General features: G+C 40.2%; 1 protein-coding gene across 1 annotated transcript; it reads right to left on the bottom strand.

Moving 5' to 3' along the window:
* Positions 1-5,536: 5,536 nt before the first annotated feature.
* LOC105442822 (P2X purinoceptor 7-like) lies at positions 5,537-9,143 on the bottom strand. Its single transcript, XM_011675426.2, has 3 exons — positions 8,797-9,143; positions 7,732-7,795; positions 5,537-6,307 (listed from the first exon to the last, which is right to left on the bottom strand). Exons 1-3 carry the CDS (start codon positions 9,141-9,143, stop codon positions 5,735-5,737), a joined length of 984 nt encoding a protein of 327 aa, XP_011673728.2. The 3' UTR covers positions 5,537-5,734.
* Between the last annotated feature and the right edge of the window lie 13,927 nt (positions 9,144-23,070).

Genomic DNA, 23,070 nt, shown 5'->3' with positions numbered 1-23,070 from the left:
GTTTACGGTCTGCTCCAAGGTCAAGTCAACTGCGCATCTTGAATAGGATTTCTTCGTGCGCCGAATGGACATGCCTCCTGCCTCTAGAATCTCGCGTGCTTTGGGATCCATATTCTGAAGCTTGTTGAGAAAAAGGGATCCCCATCTTGCATAATTTGGCCGGTTCAAAGCAAAGAACACGTCGATCACCTCTGGGAGGATCTGGATGTATCTATCAACATCATTCGTCCGTACGGCGCGCTGAAGATCTCGATACACTCTATTGATGAGGTAGACATAGATGGCCCAATATGCTGCTGTGCCTCCATGCTTTCCAGCAATGACATCCTGAAAGAAGCGCTCGTATTTCTCTTGGAGATCATTCAGTGCAGCATTGTCTGCAAGAAGTTGGCAGTGTTCGACGCTGGTGTCACTGTCAGATACCACATCATTTACCAGAGATCGGTCTGCGTCTTCCAATGTTTCTATGTATCTGGACAGCAATGATTGTTCCATCACAGCAGCCAGAACTTGATGGAGTCTCGTACACCTGTTGTAGAACTTGCCCTTCATGAAACCAGCAAGGGATCCTTCGGCCAGGACACCAGCCTCGGTGAGGAGATATTCTATCCCTGATTCAGCCAAGTAGGTTCCTAGGGCTCCGAAATACGCAAGCTCTAGATGAAAGTTGCCAAGCATTACTATGACCTTATCAAAGGTTGGCGCTTGCAGGGCTTGAATGGAATATGCCTTCAGAGCTACAGCAAGGTCATAGGTAACGACCGCATATCCCTGTTTCGTCTCCTGCGAAACTTTTACAGAACGCATCATCGTTTCTTGTACTACGTCGTTTCTTGTCGGGGGCTGAGAGATGGGGTCCATATAAGCTATCGTAGTTCTAGGGAGGCTATCCGTCACATATTGGGAGAAAAAGCCAGTATGAAGGGGCAACTTCTTTGTTGAAGATTGAAGGAGCCACGTGAAATCCAACTTCTCCTGCTGAATCTTTGCTTTCTCCTTTTGCACTATCTCAGTGCACGCAGTCATGGTGGTTGATGGACCAAGCTTGAATTTTGCCTGTTTTAGCGACGTGTAGAACGGTGGAATCTTCTTTTCCTTCCCGCCGAAGCTCTTTCTTTTCCGCCCAGAAAGTGTCCCGGGTGACTTAGAATCTGATGGTTCGGGGACTGGCTCTGAAGGCAGCTCGTTTTGGTAGCATATTCCCACCGTTGCGTGAAGAGTGTCTTTACCATCAAGGGTCTCTGTATTGACGTCGTAGTTATCCCATGCTAATCCTGAAATGATAATTAAAAATTACATATATTGACAATGCTGAGAAATATTGATATTATCATCATCATCTTCATTATTATTATCATCAATATAATCATTATTCTTATTACCATTATAAATAACAGTAGCAAAAGTAGGAGCAGTATAGTAGTATAATTGCTTTTATGATATTCATCATCATAATAATCATTCTTACCTGTTCCTAATGCATCTAGCAAATGAAGGCCTGCTGGGGTTTCCCTATCACAGTTGGAGCATGTGTAGGCAATTTCTGTCTCAAGTCCCTTTACCTCATCGTAGCTGATGCAATGTCCAAAGCGATTCCTTAAGGTCTTTGATCCTGTCAGTGCTCCTAATCCCAACCCGATGGTTTGATGCTTCCATGGCTTGACATTCCCTCGACTGCAGTTAAAAATGGCATCCGATGACAAAGCCATTGCTTTTCTCTCAACCACATCACGACTTGATTCTACTCCTGTGTCTGCCTGTAATCCACCGACAAGGGTACGGAAGAAAAATAAAATCAGATCGGGAATCATAGGGGCATTTTCCTTCAGAGTGTGAAGTGATGTCGGTGACGGAGTTTTAGTCGGGGGCATTCCGAGAATCTCGGTGCGCAAAACCATTGCGGCACACCTGATTGCCTCAACCTTCTCACTGATTCCTGTCAACCTAGCAAACGCTTCTGTAGATGACAATGACGAATGGAAGATGACATTTCCAGCTTTGTTTGCTTGTTTGTCAACGGTAATATCTTTAAACCGCTCTTTTATCTTCGTTACCAGGCCTTGCACAGTATATCTGTCGATATCTTCTCTGTTCCCTCCAAGTGACAAGAATTCCTCCTTGTATAAATGGAAAAGGTCTGAAGCCAGCATAGGAGTTTTGTTTACGATTACCTCATTCTTGATGAATTGTGACAATCTCTCAAAGGTCTCAGTGTGCTTCTTCCGGGTGGTCGTGTCTTGATCATCGGTTGATTCTACTCTTATATATTCACGTCGACACGAATTGTGGTATCTTGCCTCCTTTGCAACTAAATCCTCTCCTAGCGCAAGAATCCTTGTGTCGTCTTTTTTTCTCGCGGCAAGAATGATTGTTCTGCTTCCATCTGTGGTCATACATTGGCTGAGGGGCTCATTTTTACGAAGTTTTCTCTTCCTTTTCTGGCCACAGAAAAGGCATTCTTCTTCAAGGACTCCTCTTGTATTGCTTAATGGATAACTAGAACTTGCGCGAGTTGCTTTGTAAGGCGGTTCGGACGACCCATGCAATGAAGATGCCTTTTTCTTTACGGCACAGAAGCGACTTAGACAACTTGAATGGTAATACTTGCCATCTGGTTTCTCAGTGGCGCTGATCTCGGCGGATTGACTGAAAAACTGGTCATGTTGAAGTAATACTCGGCGTTTGGCAGCATCTTTTACTCTGTCCCAGTTGTTTGCTTGAAAATCCTTCAAATTAGAGTTATCTCCTTCTGTTCCTTTGCAGATTAAGCAAGTCGATGTGTCACTTGCCATGATCCTTAAGGAATAAAAGAGATAATGATTTTGTACAGATCATAATTAAGTTAAGATAATGTGAAAAACCACCAACACATCCTTCCAAAATTTAACATCCGGTAATACCATATGAATTGTATTCTTTCAGATATCAACATGATCAACCCACACATGGGGTGTTAGTATGGAATTGAATTAAAATTAATAGAAAACTTTTATCCACACTGATTTTATTATTTTTTGTCCGGTTAAAACAAAAATAAGAACATCAAATCATCAATGTTTTAGCCATCTCCACCTTTAAAACGTAATGTGCCATAAAGTAACAAAGCTTCGTAAGAGGCTATTGCTGTTGTTTTGGGGTTTTACGGAGTTGTCATTCAAATATATATATATTTGCAAGTGCAACTGTCCTAGATTAAAGACCAACATATCTATATGGTGTGTCACAATTGATGCCTCTCTCTAGAAGGCAGCGATATAGGCTCTGGTTGATAACTTAGGGGAGGAAGGGGCTTTGCCAAACAAATATCCCTCATTCATCTCCAGTCCAGGGTTCTCAGCTATTAAAACTTTCACAGAGGTTTCGTACTTTACAGTTTGTTTCGTTTTGTTTTTTTATGTTTTCGTGAAAAGGTACCATAAAAAGAGCTCCTTGTGAAAAAGATTCAAATTTGTAACAAAGACTTTTGGCTGTAGAGTTAAAAAGCAAGGTACTTGATTGGTGGTAGCAAAAAGTTGATGAAACATTACTGGCAATCCCAGTATCATTGTGAGGTATAATAAATTAATATTACCCCATAAATAAACGACAAACTGAGGTGATATCTTATTGAATGTGAAGTCTTTTGAATGATAAGCATTGGGCAAAGACTAGCCGAATCATGTTTTGTAAACAATGTGCCATGAGCGGAGACCAGTGGTGATGATTGAAATGAGCCAGGTCACTTCATAAACAATGTTGTGTGAAGCTAATTTGTGCTCCCTGAGCATACTATATAATGTTTATCCTAGCCTCCATCGTTTTACCATTTCTGACAAACGGTATATGCTATTTGAAAGACTTGATGAAGAATGATTATAGATTAGATGAATCGAGTACTAAATCAGTAATTTTCAACTTCAAATGATTTAGGCTTTGATCATATTTGACAGCCTTTATTGTTACAGGCCTACATGGGAAGAAAAAAAAAAGTCTTATTCTTTCGAGCAGGACTTTTGTCTCAAACTTATTACAACTGAGTCTACCTTTCCTTGATGAACTATATGAGGAGAACCAAATAAGACTAGAATGACATATCTTAGTTTACCCAGGCACAAGTTTCATAACGGTCCATCTCTAATATCTGAATACCCTCTTAATCAAAAGTGTAATCATATTAACCATTCCACTCATTACTCATACACTAATTAAATGAATAAGTGATCATCTACTTGACTTGGTCAGATAAAAGATGAACCGCTATTAAATATATTTGTTAAGGAGTTGTTCATAAACATCGGGGTAGTTTATTCATTTGTATTACATGAGTTTCACACAGATTCTTACCTGACATCAGTTGTCATCAGATGATATGCTATTCCCAATAGTTTTGGGAGACCGTGACTCCAGCAGGCTTCCAGCGAATCGACAGTGATTGGTAATGACAAATATCATTGGCGATGAGGGCGCTTTTCATTGGGCGAAGATAATTCACTTTCCAGCAGTTAAACTTTATCTTTGAATACATCAATGGTTAATTATCATTTCCTTGATATAAAACACTTCAAGTAAAATGTTTGTAAAATATACAACCCCGTATATTCGACTTTCAGCAACATATATGCAAATTTTACCAAATATGTTATGTCGTAATTGCATAACTTTGAATAAATCATGATGGAAATGACCACGGGACCACTTAACTACAAGTTTGAGCATACTTTAAATATATTTAATTATAAAACAGAGGTGTGCAATAAGTCAAAAATTAACAATAGTGAAAATAGAATAACATTTTTAAATCACAGCACTTGCGCAAAACTGACTTTAAAATTTTACCTCAAAACTCTAATTTTTGACAGATTTTCCTGATAACCATGTTACTTAAATGGTCAGAAAAAACCTTAAGTATGCAAATATGTTTAACATCCATATATGTTCTGAAAAGTGGGGAACTTGCTCCGTATGTAAACTAAGTTTCAGAGCTATCGGGCAATTGAAAAGCTATTTAAAGTAAACTTCAATATTTGAACCCGAAATTGAGTAAAAAATCGGACAAATTGGCCCGATGTCGACGACGTCGCTACTTAAGGCTATCGTCGTAATCATCGATTTCGGGGATGCAAACACCGGGAAAACTCTTTGTGGTGTATTGTATACTATCGGCTAGTCAAATTATTAAAAAAAAAAAAAAAAAAAAACCCTCAAAATAGGTAGGGGACATGTTTTATGGGATGGTGTCATGTGTACCTCTCTGTACATTGTCAAAAATGGAACTTCCGGTAGTGACGTCACAAATTGTGTGATTTTGGCGGGAAGACCACAGCTCAGACCCGGCAGCAATCCATTTTCGTGAGGTCTAGGGTCCACCCCATCGGCCTATGGGGTCAGTTGTTCCGGCGCTTTTCCCTTGAATAAATCTTCTGGGCTGCCGGACTATTCTTTAGCACTCCCATTGCCCGACGTGATAACCAGGTCCCTAGTCTCGGAACCATACAACGTTACTTGGGAGATATCAAAGGATAACCCTGTCCTCTGGGCCTTTCTACCCGACTTAATCATAATAAATATCTACTTGTAAATATATGTACACAGATAAGTTTCAAGGTATTTGCAATGCAAAATGGATCGTGTGAAGAAGGCAAGACTTATTAAGAAAACGGCAAGCTTGTGAATTACTGGCAGACTTCTACAGTTTTACTCAAACATGATAGATATATCTCAAGAGTTGGAAAAAGATGAAAGTTGTAAGTCAAATCTAGTCATGCACTCCATTGATGAAGCCCTTGTAGAATGCAGATGGATACTGCTTCCTAATACGAAGTACCGCACATGATGGAACCACGCGTCTGTTACCAGCACCCAGATAGTGGTGCACTAGATAGGTATACTGTCTATAAGCGTAATGGCGGTAACTCTGATTTCCTCTTGGGATGTCATGTGGAAATAGATCCTTCTCTCGGTTCATGCAGGTTGCCAGTACTACAGTATTAAGAACGGCATCATGAAATTGCTGCTCTGTGGTGAAGCAGTGTTTCAAGCGACAGCATTTGTTCTCAATTTGTGTTGGCATCTGTTGACGATTACCGCACCTACACCATGATGGAGTTGGGGTATCTTGAGGTGCTGCGGCTGGATCACTATCTTGCCTGCTTGCAGTGCCTGACTGACTCCTACTTGGGACTGGTCTGTCAGATTCCTCCACTGTTGGCTCATTCTGGTTTGCACGGTCATAAGAATCATGGATGTCCATGTATAATTCTGGAAATCTCGATAGAAGATTGGTTATTATTTCCTGCTGATCTTCTTGGCTCAGCTCCTCAATGAATTTCTAAAGAAATGGAAAAATACAAGAATAATTATTTATTTTATTAGAATAAAATTGTATACAAATATGGTTACCATCTGAATCTGAAAAGAGGCATTCATGTAGACTGGCAGATCCTCGAGACTGAAACCGAGTTGATACTCATCACAAGCTGGACCGCATATTGGAATCCTTGACAAGGCGTCAGCATTGGCGTGCTTAAGGCCTTAACGGTTGTTGATCTGCATGTCATACTGGGTTAGTTCCTCGAGCCAGCGGGCCAACTGACCATCTGGCCTCTTAAAGTTAAAAAACCAACGCAGGCTACTATGATCGCTTCCAACAAGGAAAGGTTTACCCAATAGATATTGGCGATACTGTCTAGTAAACAGGATCACTGCAAGCAGCTCTTTCCTAGTTACACAGTACCTGCATTGCTGACCATTCAACCCAACACTTCCATACGCAATCACCCTTTCCTCGCCACCCTGGACCCGCAACAGCTCTGCTCCTACCGCATTATCTGAAGCGTGTCACCACCAGTCCCCACTAAGACATACACATAAATAACAGCATCTGCACAAATTTTGTATGATTATAAAATCACCATATACTAAGCTTCTTTATTAAAGCACATAAATTAAATATAATAATAATATAACCAGGAGTGAACAAGTTCAAGGCACCTGACACATACAAGAAAATACGTGAAAAGGCTGGTTGAGATGAAGCGCCGATGTTCACATGAACTGAATGGCCTGCTTAATGTTGTCCGACTGACTCAGTCTCTATACATAAGACATCACTGTCCACTTTGCTACGTTGGGTCGGCTTGCTGTGATGCTGGGTGACCTTCATGTGACCCCTAGTCCATGAAGCCGTTGAATGCTAGCCCGGCTAGCGAGAATCCAGTTCGGCGATTACTAGCGGCCTGGTGTCCAGGTAAAGCCCAAAGGAACGGCTGTAAAAAGGGATTTACTCTTTTTGTTAACCCCTTCAAAACTAACAAACGTAAGCCATAATACAGATTATAATATATACATACATGATAGAGTAGAGAAATGACAACAGCCCCATCGCCTTGTTCCCAACCTTCTGATAGTCATTCCATGTAAAACTGTCAACATAAATGAGCCTCAGCTTGTGGCTCTCTAATTACATAATGATATATGGTACTTCACACTTATTTTTACTGATGCATAACATCTATAGTTACATAACATATTCAATGATCCCTTTCAATATTTAACTTCAAGAGATATGCATCCATGGTAAAATAAGGTTAACTATAGAGTTATTGATTAATTTTAACCTTTTCTTCTTTAACTCTAAGATCTTCAAAATGATTACTTTATCAAACACCGTCAACATACATAGATATGTATAAGGGAAATCATTGTAGTAAAAATCAAACAGTCATATTTGAACTTACGTTATCTCCTCTGTACGTGGTCCAAAAACTGCAAGGCGGCATTGGCGTGGTCCTGTAGAGGCTTGGGTTTTCTCTTGTGCCTTATTAAGGATATTAAGGTAAATTCTGAGAACAAACACCCATTAGCCTGACACGTTTCTCCAAGCTCACACCACGCCCTATGTACAGCTCACTCTCACTCAGTCTTTATGCTACACAGACTTATAGCGCACTGCCTACATGGTGCGAACCATGTCTTCAACTCACATAACAATACAATATGCAACTACATGATTGAACGCATCGCATTCCTTTCCCTAAACAGCTGATTGCGGTTTACTGGCCTTTATACCCTGCGCATTTTGACAAAGCGTCTGTGTCTAAAATGAAAGGATCTTTCGAATTTGGTAAGGTAAGTACAGGCGCGGACACTAAAAGCCATTTAACAGCTTCAAAAGCACATTTGTGCTCTGCCTTCAAGTGGAAAGGATGCTTGCCAGTCACTCCGTAAAGCGGAACAGCTAAAGCAGCATATTTCTTTAAGAAAAGACGATGGTAATTAACTAAACCCAAGAAACGTTCTACCTCTCTAGTATTATGGGGGACAGGCCAATTTTCCACGGCCTGAATGTGTTCTGTAATTAGGTGCAAGCTTGAATCACCAACATTGTGACCTAAAAACTCTACCTCTTTTCGAAACAAGGCACACTTCTTAGGTTTAAGCTTAAACTGATATGACTTAAACCGCCCCAGGACTTCCTGAAGATTTTCAGATGGTCATCGAAAGAATTTCCCAACACCAATGCTAGGGCTGTGCCCCAATTGAGACCATGTAAAAATCAAAATCATAGCTCTGGTAAACGTAGCTGGAGCATTACACAACCCGAACGCCATTGTAACAAACTCAAATAACCCTTGTTTTGTAATAAAAGCCGTTTTCTCTATGTCGGATTCTTCAACTCGAATTTGCCAATAGGCAGGAGTCGCATCCAGTTTGGAAAACCAAACGTTTCCGGCTAAGCTGTCCAGACATTCCTCAATGTTTGGTAATGGGAACACATCTTTCTTAGTAACCATGTTCAACTTAGGGTATTCTAAATACCATCTAACAGAGCCATCTCTTTTCCTGATCAAAACGAGAGGAGAAGCCCATTCTGAGATAGAAGGCTGTATCACTCCAGCTTTCAGCATCTTTTCTAAATGGGCCCCCTTTTCGTTGGCGAAATTGATGGGGGTTCTTGGCATCTTCTGTTTGATTGGGCGGGCATCCCCGGTGTCTATCTTGTGGGTGAGAGTGGTGAACTTGCCAAGGACGAGTTCGACCTTGGCAACTTCCTGATAATCGTGTAACAGGGCCTTCAGCTTAGTTTTTTCCTCCAGGGTCAAAAGAGTCTCTGATCTATCCCGCAGATCTTGGGAGGTGGGCAGGGCAGGGATGCGCTGCTGCATTCACCTCAACTTTCTCTTTATCTTCGGGGGCAGTTCCCCACGCATGGCCTTGTCAATTGCCACCTCGGTTCTTTTCCCCTCCTTTTTCATTCACCCGACGATTGTCCAAAGAGATGGATGGGCTTGCCCCACCTCTCTATTCCATCTGCTGTGGAAACCTGGAAAAAATGTACTTTGAATGAACTAGAGCAATTCAACTGCGAGCATGCAAAATATATATCTGTTCCTTAGTGATGGTGGACTGTATAATTATAATTACAAGTTGTATGCAAGTTTCACCCCGGCTTAAAGTTATTTATCTTGGCAATCCTGAATCAGGTACTGTTGTTGTTCTCGAATTTCATGTTGGTAATAAATAGGTGTTAATCACTGGCAAGAGTATGTCATTTTGAAATTCATTTAAGCTTCCACCTGAAAGGGGCTGCAGGTTGAACAGCTCACAGAAAAATAACACTTAATCACATAAACCACCACTCAGAATCCTAGCTCCTGCAAACAACATATGTTTCCAATTGGCTGGTGCCCAATGGTTGCTTGAGACATCCATTGGGTAACAAAGTTGCCGCACACACAGATTACTGCTACTTTTAACATTGTTCCAACACACTGCTTCTGTAGCTCTGCAATGTGCCTATCAACACAGCACCATTCACCAATTTCCTTTCTCATCACAGAAATATTAGAACTAAGAGAGTCAAGTTTTTCAATAATTGTGTTAGAGGTCTGTTGAAATTCAGCACGACTTACCAAATCATTTTGAGTCGACATACTGGAGACGGCAGTATCATGCAAAGCATACGTTTGTGTGTGTAGTGGTGTAGTGGTTTCGGCGTCTACACGAGTCGGGGGAACTGCTTCGCGCACATGCTTGCGCAGATCATTAGATGGAAGAGTGTTCTCTTCATTCACATGCAAAATTCCAAAGTGCAGAGCAATCCTTCTCACAATGGTCTCCCTATCACTCAAGGTTGCATTTGGTTTGATAGGGATCCCACATTGGATCATCAGGTCCATGTCTTCCAGTTCAATGGTCCACATGTCCTCCTCCTCTTTCGATGCTCAATCTTGCTCTCTTCATCATGTCCCGTACAGCTCTCCTGACCATTGGTCTGTCTCGCCTGAGGTCATCCATCTCGCGGTGATTCTTCTCCTGATCTCCTCTTTTGTAATGCCATGCAAACTTACCAAGATCTTACACACCTCACTGTGCTCTCTTAATTCTGATGTAAGGAATAACATGCCGCACAGGTAGCATGGCAGGAGATCTTGGTTGGAGGGAGGGGTGTTCTCCTTTAGCGGGATATTCTTTTGTATTGGTCTTAAATAGATCTTCTGGGAGCTCAGGAGTTCTAGTTCCTGAGCAGAGCAGAGGCCTGTGTGCACTACCTCCAATATGGTCCTTGACCGGGTTCTCATGGTCATTAGCTCGAACCCCAATTGCAGCTCCTCCTTCTGATAGGCACTGTTGTCAAGAAGACTAAATAAAGAAAATCCCAAAGCGCTGCTGCAATCGCCTCCACTTCCTCTTGATTTTTTTTTTTTTTTTGGGGGGGGGGGGCTGTCCCCACGCATGGCCTTGTCAATTGCCACCTCTGTTCTTTTCCCTTCCTTTTTCATCCTACACACTAATGTCTAGAGAGATGGATGAGATTCTTTTCAAATTCTTTTGAATGGGTCGAATGTTAATTTTCTGTGAGCTCAGGAATTGTAAGTCCTCAGCACAGCAGGGGCCTGTGTGTACCACCTCCAAGATGGTCCTTGACCATGTAGGTATGTTACAACAACAAAAATATATTAAAAAGCATGCCTGTTAGTTATCCCATCAGATAGAGCTTGCCAATACCTTTTATTTGATACCTAATATACTTTCATATCTTAAACAAAACTTATGGACATTTTTATGTTTGGAAATTGACCTTTTGTTCTCTCTTGCTATAAAGAAACTATCATCTTTTCCCTTCTTCACCATGTCATAGAACGAGCGGTTGGGTGCAGCCCCGTCTGACGCCAATGCTCTAACATGGAAGCCTTGGAAGTTCCAAGAGCTCGACTGCTGTGAGAACTATTCCATAGAGTTGATCGCTAGTCACCCCAAGCGTGGAAAAGTATACCACTGGGGCTTGATAATGTAACACGCTGACCCAAACTGAAACAACATTTCATGTTCATATGGGCTCCCCTACTTTTTCAAAAGCAGTCTCTAAAACTAAAAAATATATCCACCATGCATATCAATTCAATAAATGTAATATACATGTACAAGTACAACCTAATACTTAAGTTACCAAAACTCTAACAAATGTCTTGCCGAACTTTAAATATCAACAATTTTCAAGTTCGAATAAAGGAATATTCCAGCTATTCATAAGTGATAAAGCTAGAGCTTCACCTGCTCTACTCCTACATGTACTGTTATCCCTCCTATCAATATATAAAATACCGGTGTCTTTGTATGCCATCACTATGAGGCTCCATCCAACCAGCCAAAATTAAATATGAAAGGGAGTATGCACTGTTCCAAACACAGTTTTATCACGACACCCTAGAATAGAAGAATTCCTTTCCCCAAAACAATTTAACTTGAATACACTAAAAGTATTCCATTTCAAGATCATTTCAACAAAATTACCCTAAACAAACACAATGTAGCTCCTGACAACACTTCACATATAGCTACAAACATTCATACAATATACACAATCGCTACAACTCAAATCTATGTCCATATTTACAGGTTTCCAGACGTCCATGTCCGATCAAGTTGTCCCAAAACAGATGTAGAGAAGCTGCTCAGAAAGCCAGGGCTTGCACTTGCAGTGATGAAATCCTGCCGATTACGCCATTTTGTAACACGCAGATCACACGCGGAAACTGGTAGAGAAGACACATCACCATTCTTTGTGTTGCAATTCGTTGTATTTCATGTACAAGGCAATTTAAAGTTAAACCATACACCATAAAACAGTTCAATTTTGACCTGTTACAATAAGAGTAGCATATTGCCCTGATCATTAATGTGAGCACATGGCTTGCGATAGCTGGGGATGCTTGACCTTCCAGGCAACTCTTGCTATAGGCTTCAAGTTCATCGTTCAAGGTTCCAAGACTTCTGAAGCCTATAATCTGGCCTGTGGAATGAGAGTACACTAACCCCTCACTTGTTTTCATCTCATCAAACGTAAGAGTGATGTTCTTTTGGTGGTCCTTTAGAGCTGTTACATTAATGTCATCACGTACTCTTTTTAGAAGATCTTTATTAAAGCCTGGTTCACTTGTTGTAAATCTTGTATATTGCTTCAGGGTTCTTTTGTGTGGGAAAATGAGCACCCCAGATGATCGAAGAAGGTCATATGCCGATGAAGACTTTGCCTCTAAAGCAATACATAATCTCAATATTGATGGATGCCATCTTCTGGCTTGGGGATGTTCTTGTGAGTTTTTAATTTGCTCATCCCACAAAAGTCTCATTGGTGTGTCGGCCGAAAAATGTTCATGGACTGTTGCAGTTTTGTTGTTGAGGATTTGTACAAATGCCACACTGCTTCTGTAGCTCTGCAATGTGCCCATCGACAGCACCATTAAAATCAGAGCATTTTTCATATTCATATTTCGTAATGTCATGCAAACTTACCAAGTTCTTACACTATTATGTTCTGTCAATGTTCAAAGTTGATGTTCAGCGAAATAAAGATGACAAATAAAGACGTATTCGTAACTTTAAAACTACATGGTGGTAGCATGGACTTTATTCGATGAAGGCATCGATGGAAACTGCGCGCGGTACATTGGGCAATGCGTATACATAAAATGACAAGTCAAGACATGCATAGTCTTAATTTCAGACGTCATACATAACATTCCTCCCCCTTTTAGTGAATTACATGGGTACATCAAAATGAAATACATGTATCAAACTGGCATGCAGACTAGGCAGAACTATATAACAATATGGTCTTATTTTCTCAAAAAATGTTTGTATAGAGATATGACACTGGCAAGACAGGAATGTACTCGCACAACTTGATTCTATTTTAAAAAAATTCTATTCCATGTATAACATAAACTAGCAACATTGCTTGGATGCATGTAAATACAACAACACAAAATTTTCACTGTTATAACAACCTATTTTTTACTGATCTAAGTTTTACTTGAAGGTTGTTTGACACCTAAGGAACAACACTTTTCCTCCTTGAAAATAGTCAACATATGCATTATTTTATGCATTACTTTATGCATTACTTTATGCATGAAAACTTTACATGGTAAGAAAATAAAACAAACTCCTTGTACTTTGATACAAAACTGATTGGATCCAAACTTTATCAACTAACTTATCTCCTGGCATAATAAAGAACAGACCAAAATAAGTGACATTTTCTCCATGAAAATACATGTAGTATTGTTGATAAAATGTGGAACAATTTACACTGTTACTTTTAAAACATCAACACTTGTGATGAATGCACCAAATTAGCTTTCATCGCTAAAGAAAAATGATTTTTCCTTTTTGATCATTGCCTTAATTATGTAACACATAAATAATACCTGTTGCACTTTTGCAGACTTATACAATAAAAAATTAAAACACATTTAACCCCATAACAAATAGAGTTTGATCTACAATAGTTTCACTTGGCATAAATACAATTATCTTGCAAAATATTTCTTTGACAAAATAGATTTGTACCTTCCTATTTTGTATCGGTCACTGCTATACAGGATGAATGTCTGTTATGTTTTACCATATTTCTGATCGTATACACATTATAAACATTTATCAATTCATATGAGTTACAAACTGTGAAAGTAATATATAATCCAAAACTGAATTGCTTTTCTGGAATGTGCTTTTAACCTACTGATAAATAATGAAATCATCATATTTTGCAGGTGTTTTTGTGTTTCTTTGTGAAACTCTTCTTGCAGTTTCTTGTGTGTCAGTATTGGGGATTGAAACTGTAGGGGCAACAGCATTACTTTCATGTGACTCTTGACTAGGGCCTGACAAGGTTTCATCTGGGGTAGGTGGTACATTCTCAAAAGGAACTCCATTATCCGGAATGTGTGGAACGATTGGCCTTGGAACATCTTCAACCGGATTAAGTTCATGAGATGGAGTTTCAACTTGCTGAGCAGGAATGTAACCTCTGATATGATCAACGTGGCGTCTGACCATGCGGCCATCTGTCAATTTTACAATATACATCGACTCACTGAGTAACTCGGCTACTTGACCATATAACCATGTTGGACCGGAAGCGTAGTTCTTTACTAGTACATGGTCTTGAATGTTGTAACTTCTCTCTTTGGTCCTTTTGTCTGACCTCTGTTTCATGGCAGATTGTTTTCGTTTTACAGTCTTCGTCAAGTCTGGACGGACTTGATCTAATCTGCTTCTAATTCTTCTCTTGTACAGAAGTTCACTTGGGCATGTACCGGTGGTTTCTTGTGGTGTGATCCGGTATGTCATTAAGAATTTTTGGATTCTCATCTCCAAATTCTGTCCACTTGTTTTCTTAACACCTCTCTTTACTGTCTGAACAGCTCTCTCTGCTAAGCCATTACTCGATGGGTGGTGAGGGGCAGTTTGCACATGTTCTATGTTGTTGTCAGTGAGAAACTTGGTAAATTCTTCTGAGATGAATTGAGTTCCATTGTCACTAACCAACGTTTCCGGAATCCCATGTGTAGCAAATAGGCGTCTCATAGCAGTTACAGTGGCAGAAGCAGTTGCATTAGGAACTCTAACAGCTTCTATCCATTTGCTATGTGCATCTACGACTATCAGAACATCTTGGTTCTCAATTGAAGCGTAATCGATGTGTATTCTCATCCACGGTCTCTCTGGGAACTCCCAAGGATGAATAGGAGCTGCTTGAGGGTTGTTCTGATGTTCCTGGCACACTGAACACGTACGAACCTTCTGCTCTAAACATTTGTCTATTCCGGGCCACCAAACAAAAGATCGAGCTAGTGCTTTCATCTTGACAATGCCTGGATGTGTAGCGTGAAGCTCGTCTACTATCCTGGTACGCATATCAGGATCATGGGGTATGACAACTCTTTGTCCCCATAGAAGAACATCATCTTCTATACTCAACTCTGTTTTCTTCTGAGCGAATGGCCGAACTTCATCATCCAAATTCCTGGAATTTGGCCATCCTTGCATAATGTAATGTTTGACCTTCTGCAATACTGGGTCCTTGCCAGTTTTTTGTTTCACTTCACTTGCATCAACTGGTCTGGAGTCTATGTCAAACAACACATTGACTCTTCCTGGCTGCAGATCACTCAATTCTGCTAAGTCCTCATTTGGCCATTTACTTCCATCAGTTGAAGGCATTGGTAATCTGGACAATCCATCGGCATTCTGGTGTCTCTTGCCTTCCTTGTATACAATGGTGTAATCATATGCTGACATGATCATGTGCCATCTCGACAGTCTCGCTGAGGCCATCGGGCTTGCTGGCTTGTCTCCAAATAAGCCAAGTAAGGGCTTGTGATCTGTGACTATGGTGAATTTCCTTCCATATAAGTATTTATGAAATTTCTTCAGACCAAAGATGATGGACAGTCCTTCCTTTTCAAATTGTGCATAGTTCTTCTCACTGTCCGATAGGGATCTTGATGCAAAAGCGATTGGGTGGTCATGACCATCCGGGTCTTCATGACTAATCACTGCTCCTAGTCCATATGGACTAGCATCCACCTGCAACAAGACGGGCTTGCTTGAATCAAAGTGTGTCAAAACACTCTGGTGTTGTAGGAGTTTCTTCGACTTCTGGAAAGAATCCTCTTGTCTCTGAGTCCACTTGAACTTTGGGTCGGATTCATCAGGACCTCTCCTCTTTCCTGTGCTCTTTGTAGATGCATACTCTGCTCTCAACAACTCTGTAAGAGGCGCTATCTCGACACTGAGATTCGGGATAAATCTCCTGTAATATCCCAGAAGACCGATATACGCTTGTAGCTGCGTCTGATTGACCGGGCGTGGTGCTTGTTGAATGGCTTCAAGCTTCTCTGGTAGTGGGCTAATACCATTCCTATCAATGTTGTGACCTAGATACTTCACACTTTCTTGAAGAAAAACACATTTCTCCCTCTTCAAACGTAGGCCATTGTCCTTCAGACGTTTGAGAACTGTTTCAAGATTAAACAAATGATCCTCATCTGTCTTCCCACTGATGATGATGTCATCGAGGTAAGGGCGGCACATCGGAATATCTCCAACAAGTGTCTCCATTGTTCTCTGGAACAATGCTGGAGCGCTGGCTATACCAAAAGGTAATCTAGTATACTGGTACAATCCTCGATTGGTATTGATAGTAGTGTAATGTCTGGCTTCTGGGTCCAATTCAACTTGGTGATAAGCGTGGGAGAGATCAAGCTTTGAGAACTTTTGACCTCCTTCCAAATCTTGAAGCATGTCGTCTAGCGAAGGTATTGGATACTTCTCCAATTTCAAAACCTTGTTTGCTGTGAGTTTGTAATTTCCACAGATTCTGACTTTACCATCAGGTTTGTTCACCACAACAATGGGGCAGGCATAATTACTAAACTTCACTGGCTCTATGACTCCTTGATCCAGCAGATCATCTAGGGCATCATCAACTTTACGTCGGCTTGCATAAGGTACTGGCGAAGCCTTGTAAAAACGTACTTCATCTGTAACTTCGAGAGGATACACCTTCGCCTGAAAACCTTGCAACTTGCCTAGTTTGGAACAGTCAAACACGTCATCATGCTTCTTGAGCATGCTATCGAGTACACTCTGTACATTGTTCATGCTGTCATCTGGCTTTGAGGCTTGATGAACACTTGGCACCTTGATCAGTGGTACGGTCGACGCTTCAAACCAATCGCGACCTAACAAGCTTACACCCCTTTTAACTACTATTAAGGGTAATTTCTTGGGGGCTTGATCTGCACGAAACTGAACTGCAACGGTAGCTTCTCCAATAATTGGTACCTTGTTTTCAGTGTACGTCTTCAACATTGCACTTGACAAATTCAAATCCGACTGATCACCACACAGTTTGAATGTCTCTGCTGAGATAAGTGTCCAGGGGCTGCCTGTGTCTACCTCCATCTCAAGACTTCTACCATTAACCCATACTGAAGCTTGGTATGGCGGGATTGCAATCTTGTTCAACGTAGCACCTTCAATGTGGCTCAAGTTACTACCAGAATAATTGTCCTCTTCTGGAACTTGTGGCGATTGATCATCCTCTAAATGATGTGACTGTTGCGGTTTCTTTTTCCATGCTTGTCGTGCTCGGAAGTCCTTTACTGCTTTACATTGGCTTTTAGTATGTCCAATTTCCTGGCATTGAAAGCATTTCTCTTTCTGAAACATACAGGATTGATGAACATGTCTCGTTGATCCACAACGCCAACACTTAAACTTCTTGTCAGTCCACTGACCTGTGGGCTTTTCCTTCTCAGTAGGCTTGGAATTCCACTTGCTTGAACTTGAAGACCTCTCTTTCATTTGCGTGGTTCTTAACTGGTGAACCTCTTTATCTTCACTACCTTTGTCACTGGAGTGCAATTGTTCAACATCTCTATTAGCTATCTCCATGGCCATGGCTACTTTCAACGCTTTATCAAATGTAAGCTCTGATTCACTAAGAAGCTTTCTTTGTGTAGCTTTGTCCTTACAACCAACTACAAGGCGATCCCTAAGCATGCTATTCAATTCTTTAAACTTGCATCCTTCACTCAACTGGCGTAAACGAGCAACAAATTGCGGGATTGTTTCACGTGATTCTTGAACACAAGTATAAAACTTATACCTTTGAACTATTTCAGTTGGTTGGGGGGCAAAATGTTCAGACAGAGTATCCTTACATACTTGGTAAGTTTTATCAATTGGTTTGTTGGGCTGCAACAATGCACGTAATGTGGCATAGGATTTACTTCCTAATCCTGATAGAATATACCCTTCTTCTTTGCATCTGCTGTAATATCATTAGCTATAAACCATGACTCAAGAACCTCAGTCCAATCTTCAAATTTATACCCTGAGTCCAACTGTGGGACATTACCAAACATTTGTGCTGCCATGTTTATGTAAGGAGCATTAAACTTGTAATGAAAAACTTTATACCATAACAAATACTTGCATAAATATTTGACTTGAAATACCAATACCAAACAACAACATTTGGGCTCTTTCCACTTCCACACATGTATCTAACACATACACATTTCTTTGACAAGCAATTTACAACTGAAGAACCAAATTCTTGACTTTAGACCTGGACTAGACTGCAAAGACTAGACCTATTGTAATTATTGTCTGATTGTTAATAGGTTCTACTGTTATTTACTGTAAAAACCCGAGACTAATGTCTAACTCTAAACTTGTAGACCTACTTAGATCCACATCTTCACACTTGAATCACACTTTAACTTGTAATGTTACTAGTCCTGGTCTGGGACTTGTCCTTACACTCAGTTACAAAACAGATTCACCATAACAATCAACAATATTATCAAATGAGTTCTAAATGTTTATTTGCTTGCATCAACATCACCATCACTTCATGATGAGTAGTCTGGCTTTCACTTGGCTGGGTTGGTACTAGTCCGAAACTATGAACTAAGTCAACTGATACTGTCACTGAACTGGATCCTGGTCCTAAATCGAAGGCAATCATGAAGTAACAACTTCCAGTATTTCAATTTTTAGGCTAAAACAAAACACTTCCTCCTCTAGTCTATGCTGCAGTAGATCTAGTTACAGGAACCTGGATTCAGAAACCATGCCGCGGACGGGGCTGGCTGGGCTGGGCTAGGCTGGCGGGCTGGCTGGCTGGGCTGGGCTGGGCTGGGCTGGCTGGCTGGGCTGGGCTGGGCTGGGCTGGGCTGGGCTGGGCTGGGCTGGCTGGCTGGCTGGGCTGGGCTGGACCCTGAACTTGGTTGGAGCTTGCATGGGCTTGGCTACTGCTACTGAGTTGCATGGCCTACTGTAGTACTACTGCAGCACTGCCACTGGTTGATCGTTAAGTTGAAAGTTAGGTTGGGGGCATCCATTCACTATTCATCCAACTGCGGCTAATAAAGTTAAACTGATGAGGCAACATCAGCAAAAACAAATACTCGCTCACCTACGATCAACTGCTGGATCTCCTGGCTAAAGAGTTTTTCATCCAAATTAGGCAAACTCAGCTCCATTAGTTCGGTTCATTTGCTGAATACATGCTGATGCACTATTCTCCATAGCTGTACGTGCTGTATGGCAAAGCGTTCATAAAAAACTGCACGTGTACAGGCATAATTCCAAACCATGTCGGATCTCTGCTGGAGAAACTTTTTCAAGTCTTTATTTCAGCAAACTGCGGCAAAACCAAACTAATCATCTCGACCTCGTCGCCAATATTATGTTCTGTCAATGTTCAAAGTTGATGTTCAGCGAAATAAAGATGACAAATAAAGACGTATTCGTAACTTTAAAACTACATGGTGGTAGCATGGACTTTATTCGATGAAGGCATCGATGGAAACTGCGCGCGGTACATTGGGCAATGCGTATACATAAAATGACAAGTCAAGACATGCATAGTCTTAATTTCAGACGTCATACATAACATACACATTTCACTGTGCTCTCTCTCAATTCTGAGGTGATGTATAAGATTCCACACAGGTAGCATGGCAGGAGATCATCGTTTGAGGGAAGAGTGGTCTCCTTCAGTAAAATGTTCTTTCGAATCGGCCGAATGTATATTTTCTGTGAGCTCAGGAGTTGCAAGTCCTCAGCACAGCAGGGGCCTGTATGAACCACCTCCAAGATGGTTCTCAACCTTGTTCTTAGTGTCATCAGTTCAAACCCCAATCCCACCACCTCCAAGATGGGTCTCAACCATGTAGGTATGTTGCAACAACAAAAAATATTAAAAAGCATGCCTGTTAGTTATCCCATCAGATAGAGCTTGCCAATACCTTTCATTTGATACCTACATGTAATACACTTTCATATCATATAAGAAAGTTATGGACATTTTCATGTGCGGAAATTGACCTTTTGTTCTCTATTGCTTTAACATTATCAAATAACAAAAGCTGTGATCGACAGTAGCAGCTAGAATGACATAAATGTCATAAAATGTAATAACTTTTTTAAAAATTGAGATATCTTGCAGTCAAACACATGCATTCTTGTTGTTTTGGAGAAAGTCTTCTGGTCCACCTGTGCCCTCACAGTTCTACCAGCAGCCTCCATATTTTCCAGCGATTCCTGCAGAAGAAGGTTATCAAATTCATGTCGTCTTACATCTTTCTCTCTGTCCTTCAGTTTCCCCTGCCGTTTCCTGTATTTGCGAATTGGAACAGTCTCCTTTTTCTTTCCACAGCGGATCTGGAGCATTTTTCTGTAGTTTTTTTTTTTATAGTTTCAATAGTTCAGCTTTGGTCTCAGCAAGCTCTTGAGCCAGTTCAGTATATTGTTGTTTAGATTTTAGTACCTTGATTTTTGATTCCTTGCATTCAATGCTTTTTTGCTTTCTCTTCAATGACTGAATGATTTATAACACGTTTTGGTGTTTTCAACTCTGTCTGAAGGTTTACTGATTTTCACTTGGTATTTTCGTGCAAGATAAGCTTTGGATGTAGTAACAAATTCTAGTCTTATCTTCAATCTTGCCTTTCTTGGGGAAAAAAGTTTCTTTCTGCTTCTAGTCGATGCACCGGAAGTTGTTGGAGTAGGCTGTTAAATGGTGTCTTCTGATGTTGGCATTGCTACATTTGAATCAGGCAGATCATGACTGGTGGCTGTTGTTTCAATTCAGTTTTTTTATTTATTCAACCATCAAAATATAAATATACAATCATAACAAGTTACATTAAAAAATTAGCAGAACACAATGATGGTTTCGTGGCCCCGGAGAAGGCAGGGCTTATAACATTCTCAAATAGTGATGACCTCTTGATCAAATATGTTGTCCATTTTCAATGCAAAAGAAAAAGTTATCAATCTGAAAGTAGACTCACCTATTTTACTTTGACATGATGACTTTGCTCTGTCCATAGTTGGTAGAAAAGTGAAAGCCCGACTGTTGGCTCCATGGTATCTGACATATCATTTAGATGTAGCTGGTATATACCGTATCTCTCTTTGCAATACGACGAGGTAGATAGACCTCGTCTTTGGTGTACATGCTCTCACCTCTTTTTTTATACATACAGGTATTCTTCAAGCCAATGAAGGCACATGATTGTTGGTTGAGATTTTTGTTTCTTCCATTATTAGGGGAATTGTGCATTCTTCCCTTTTGCTGCATATGATTTTATCTGAACAAAGGTTGCTCTGCATCATGCGTTGGAAAACATATTTTTAAAACTGTTTGTGGGTTGCTCGTTTTAAAAGGTGTGGGGCTGGCAGTGAAATAGGCATCAATGATCATCAAGGATTAGCCAGGACATATTGGAAATGTAAAAACATTCAAAATCTCCTTTGTATGCAACTGTAGCGAAATAAAATGTATTTTAAATATCAGGTAACCAGCAAGAACAAAAAAGTGAGAATGATTGCCGCTTGTGTTTAATTTCTAATAAGTGCCTGTGCTTTCACACTTTCTGCAGTTTGTGTATATCTGGCTGGTCCAGACAACACTATGGTACATGTACAGTTGACAACAAAGTTATTCATACCCCATGTAAATTTGATGTTTTTTGTAACTCAATAATGGAAGGTGGACTGGTTAAATTAGGGGCTTTGTTGAATACTTTCAGATGTAAGCTTTAATATTTCACATTCTCAAATCAATTTTTCACATACTTACAAATTATCAGGCTTAATTACTTACTAAACTTTTAATTACAAATCTTAGTAAGAGGAGGAATTGTTCAATTATAAACTGTGTCTGGGGATCCTGATGTACATTAATATCAATGATGGATAATATATTTGAGACGGTGTCTCGTGAAATACAAATTGATAAATAAAACTTTTATTTCTTTAATGAAGTTTGTCTCCCTTGTTCTTGGTTGCACTTGGACTGTTACAAAATTGTGCATTTTTATCATGATCATTTTGGTATGTATTTAGAAACAATGTGGATGTTGGCTTTTGCTTACAATACATGTTTTAAGAAATAATTTATATGTACACAGTGCAAGTACTATACCTGTCTGAACAGTCACTCAAGTATTCATGATTAACAAGGAATAAGCTTTATGAAGTATTTCAGTTTCTGTTTGTACCGATGTCAAGATATTAAAGTTTGTTTCAGCAAAATTTATAAGCATAATTTATAAGCATTTCCAAGTTTCTTGTTATCATTTTTTTTTTTGAAGTTATTTGAGAGAGAGATTCTTTGTATGTGGAAGTAAATTGTTATTTACCAATATATTTTAGTTCAATGATGAAAGAGAGACAATATATTAGGCAAGGTTGAGTTTGAGAGTAGGTTGAAGGTCAGACTGCTTGTGAAAAGAGTTGAATGAAGTTTAAAGAAAGGAATACAAAAGAGAGCTATAGATGAATAAATGGACAAGAAGGAGAGAGAGAGAGAGAGAGAGGAGAGAGAGAAAGGGAAAATAGAGAGAGAGGAGACAGAAAGAGGAGATAGAGAGAAGAGACAGAAAAAGGAGATAGAGAGAAAGAGATAGATAGAAGGTAATTTGATAGAGAGAGACAAGAGTATAATATCAGAGATATAGAGAAAGGTGACAGAAAGAGGAGATAGAGAGAGGAGACAGAAAGACGAGATAGAGAGACGAGACAGCTAGAGGAGAGTGATGGACAGAAGGTAATTTGATGGAGAGAGACGAGAGTATAATATCAGAGAGAGATTGGGAGAGTATTTAAAAAGAGAAAGGTGTATAGTATACCAGAGTTGGGAGGGAATATTTTAGGGGAGAGTTGAGAGAAATAAGATGGAAAGAAGGAAGAGAAGAGATTGAGGGGATGACACAAGAT

Source organism: Strongylocentrotus purpuratus, unplaced genomic scaffold (assembly GCF_000002235.5).
Source record: "Strongylocentrotus purpuratus isolate Spur 01 unplaced genomic scaffold, Spur_5.0 spur5_scaffold_8, whole genome shotgun sequence".
Taxonomy (NCBI): Eukaryota; Metazoa; Echinodermata; class Echinoidea; order Camarodonta; family Strongylocentrotidae; genus Strongylocentrotus; species Strongylocentrotus purpuratus.
Note: the sequence above shows the minus strand (reverse complement) of the source record. Positions and strands in the feature narration are given on the sequence as shown.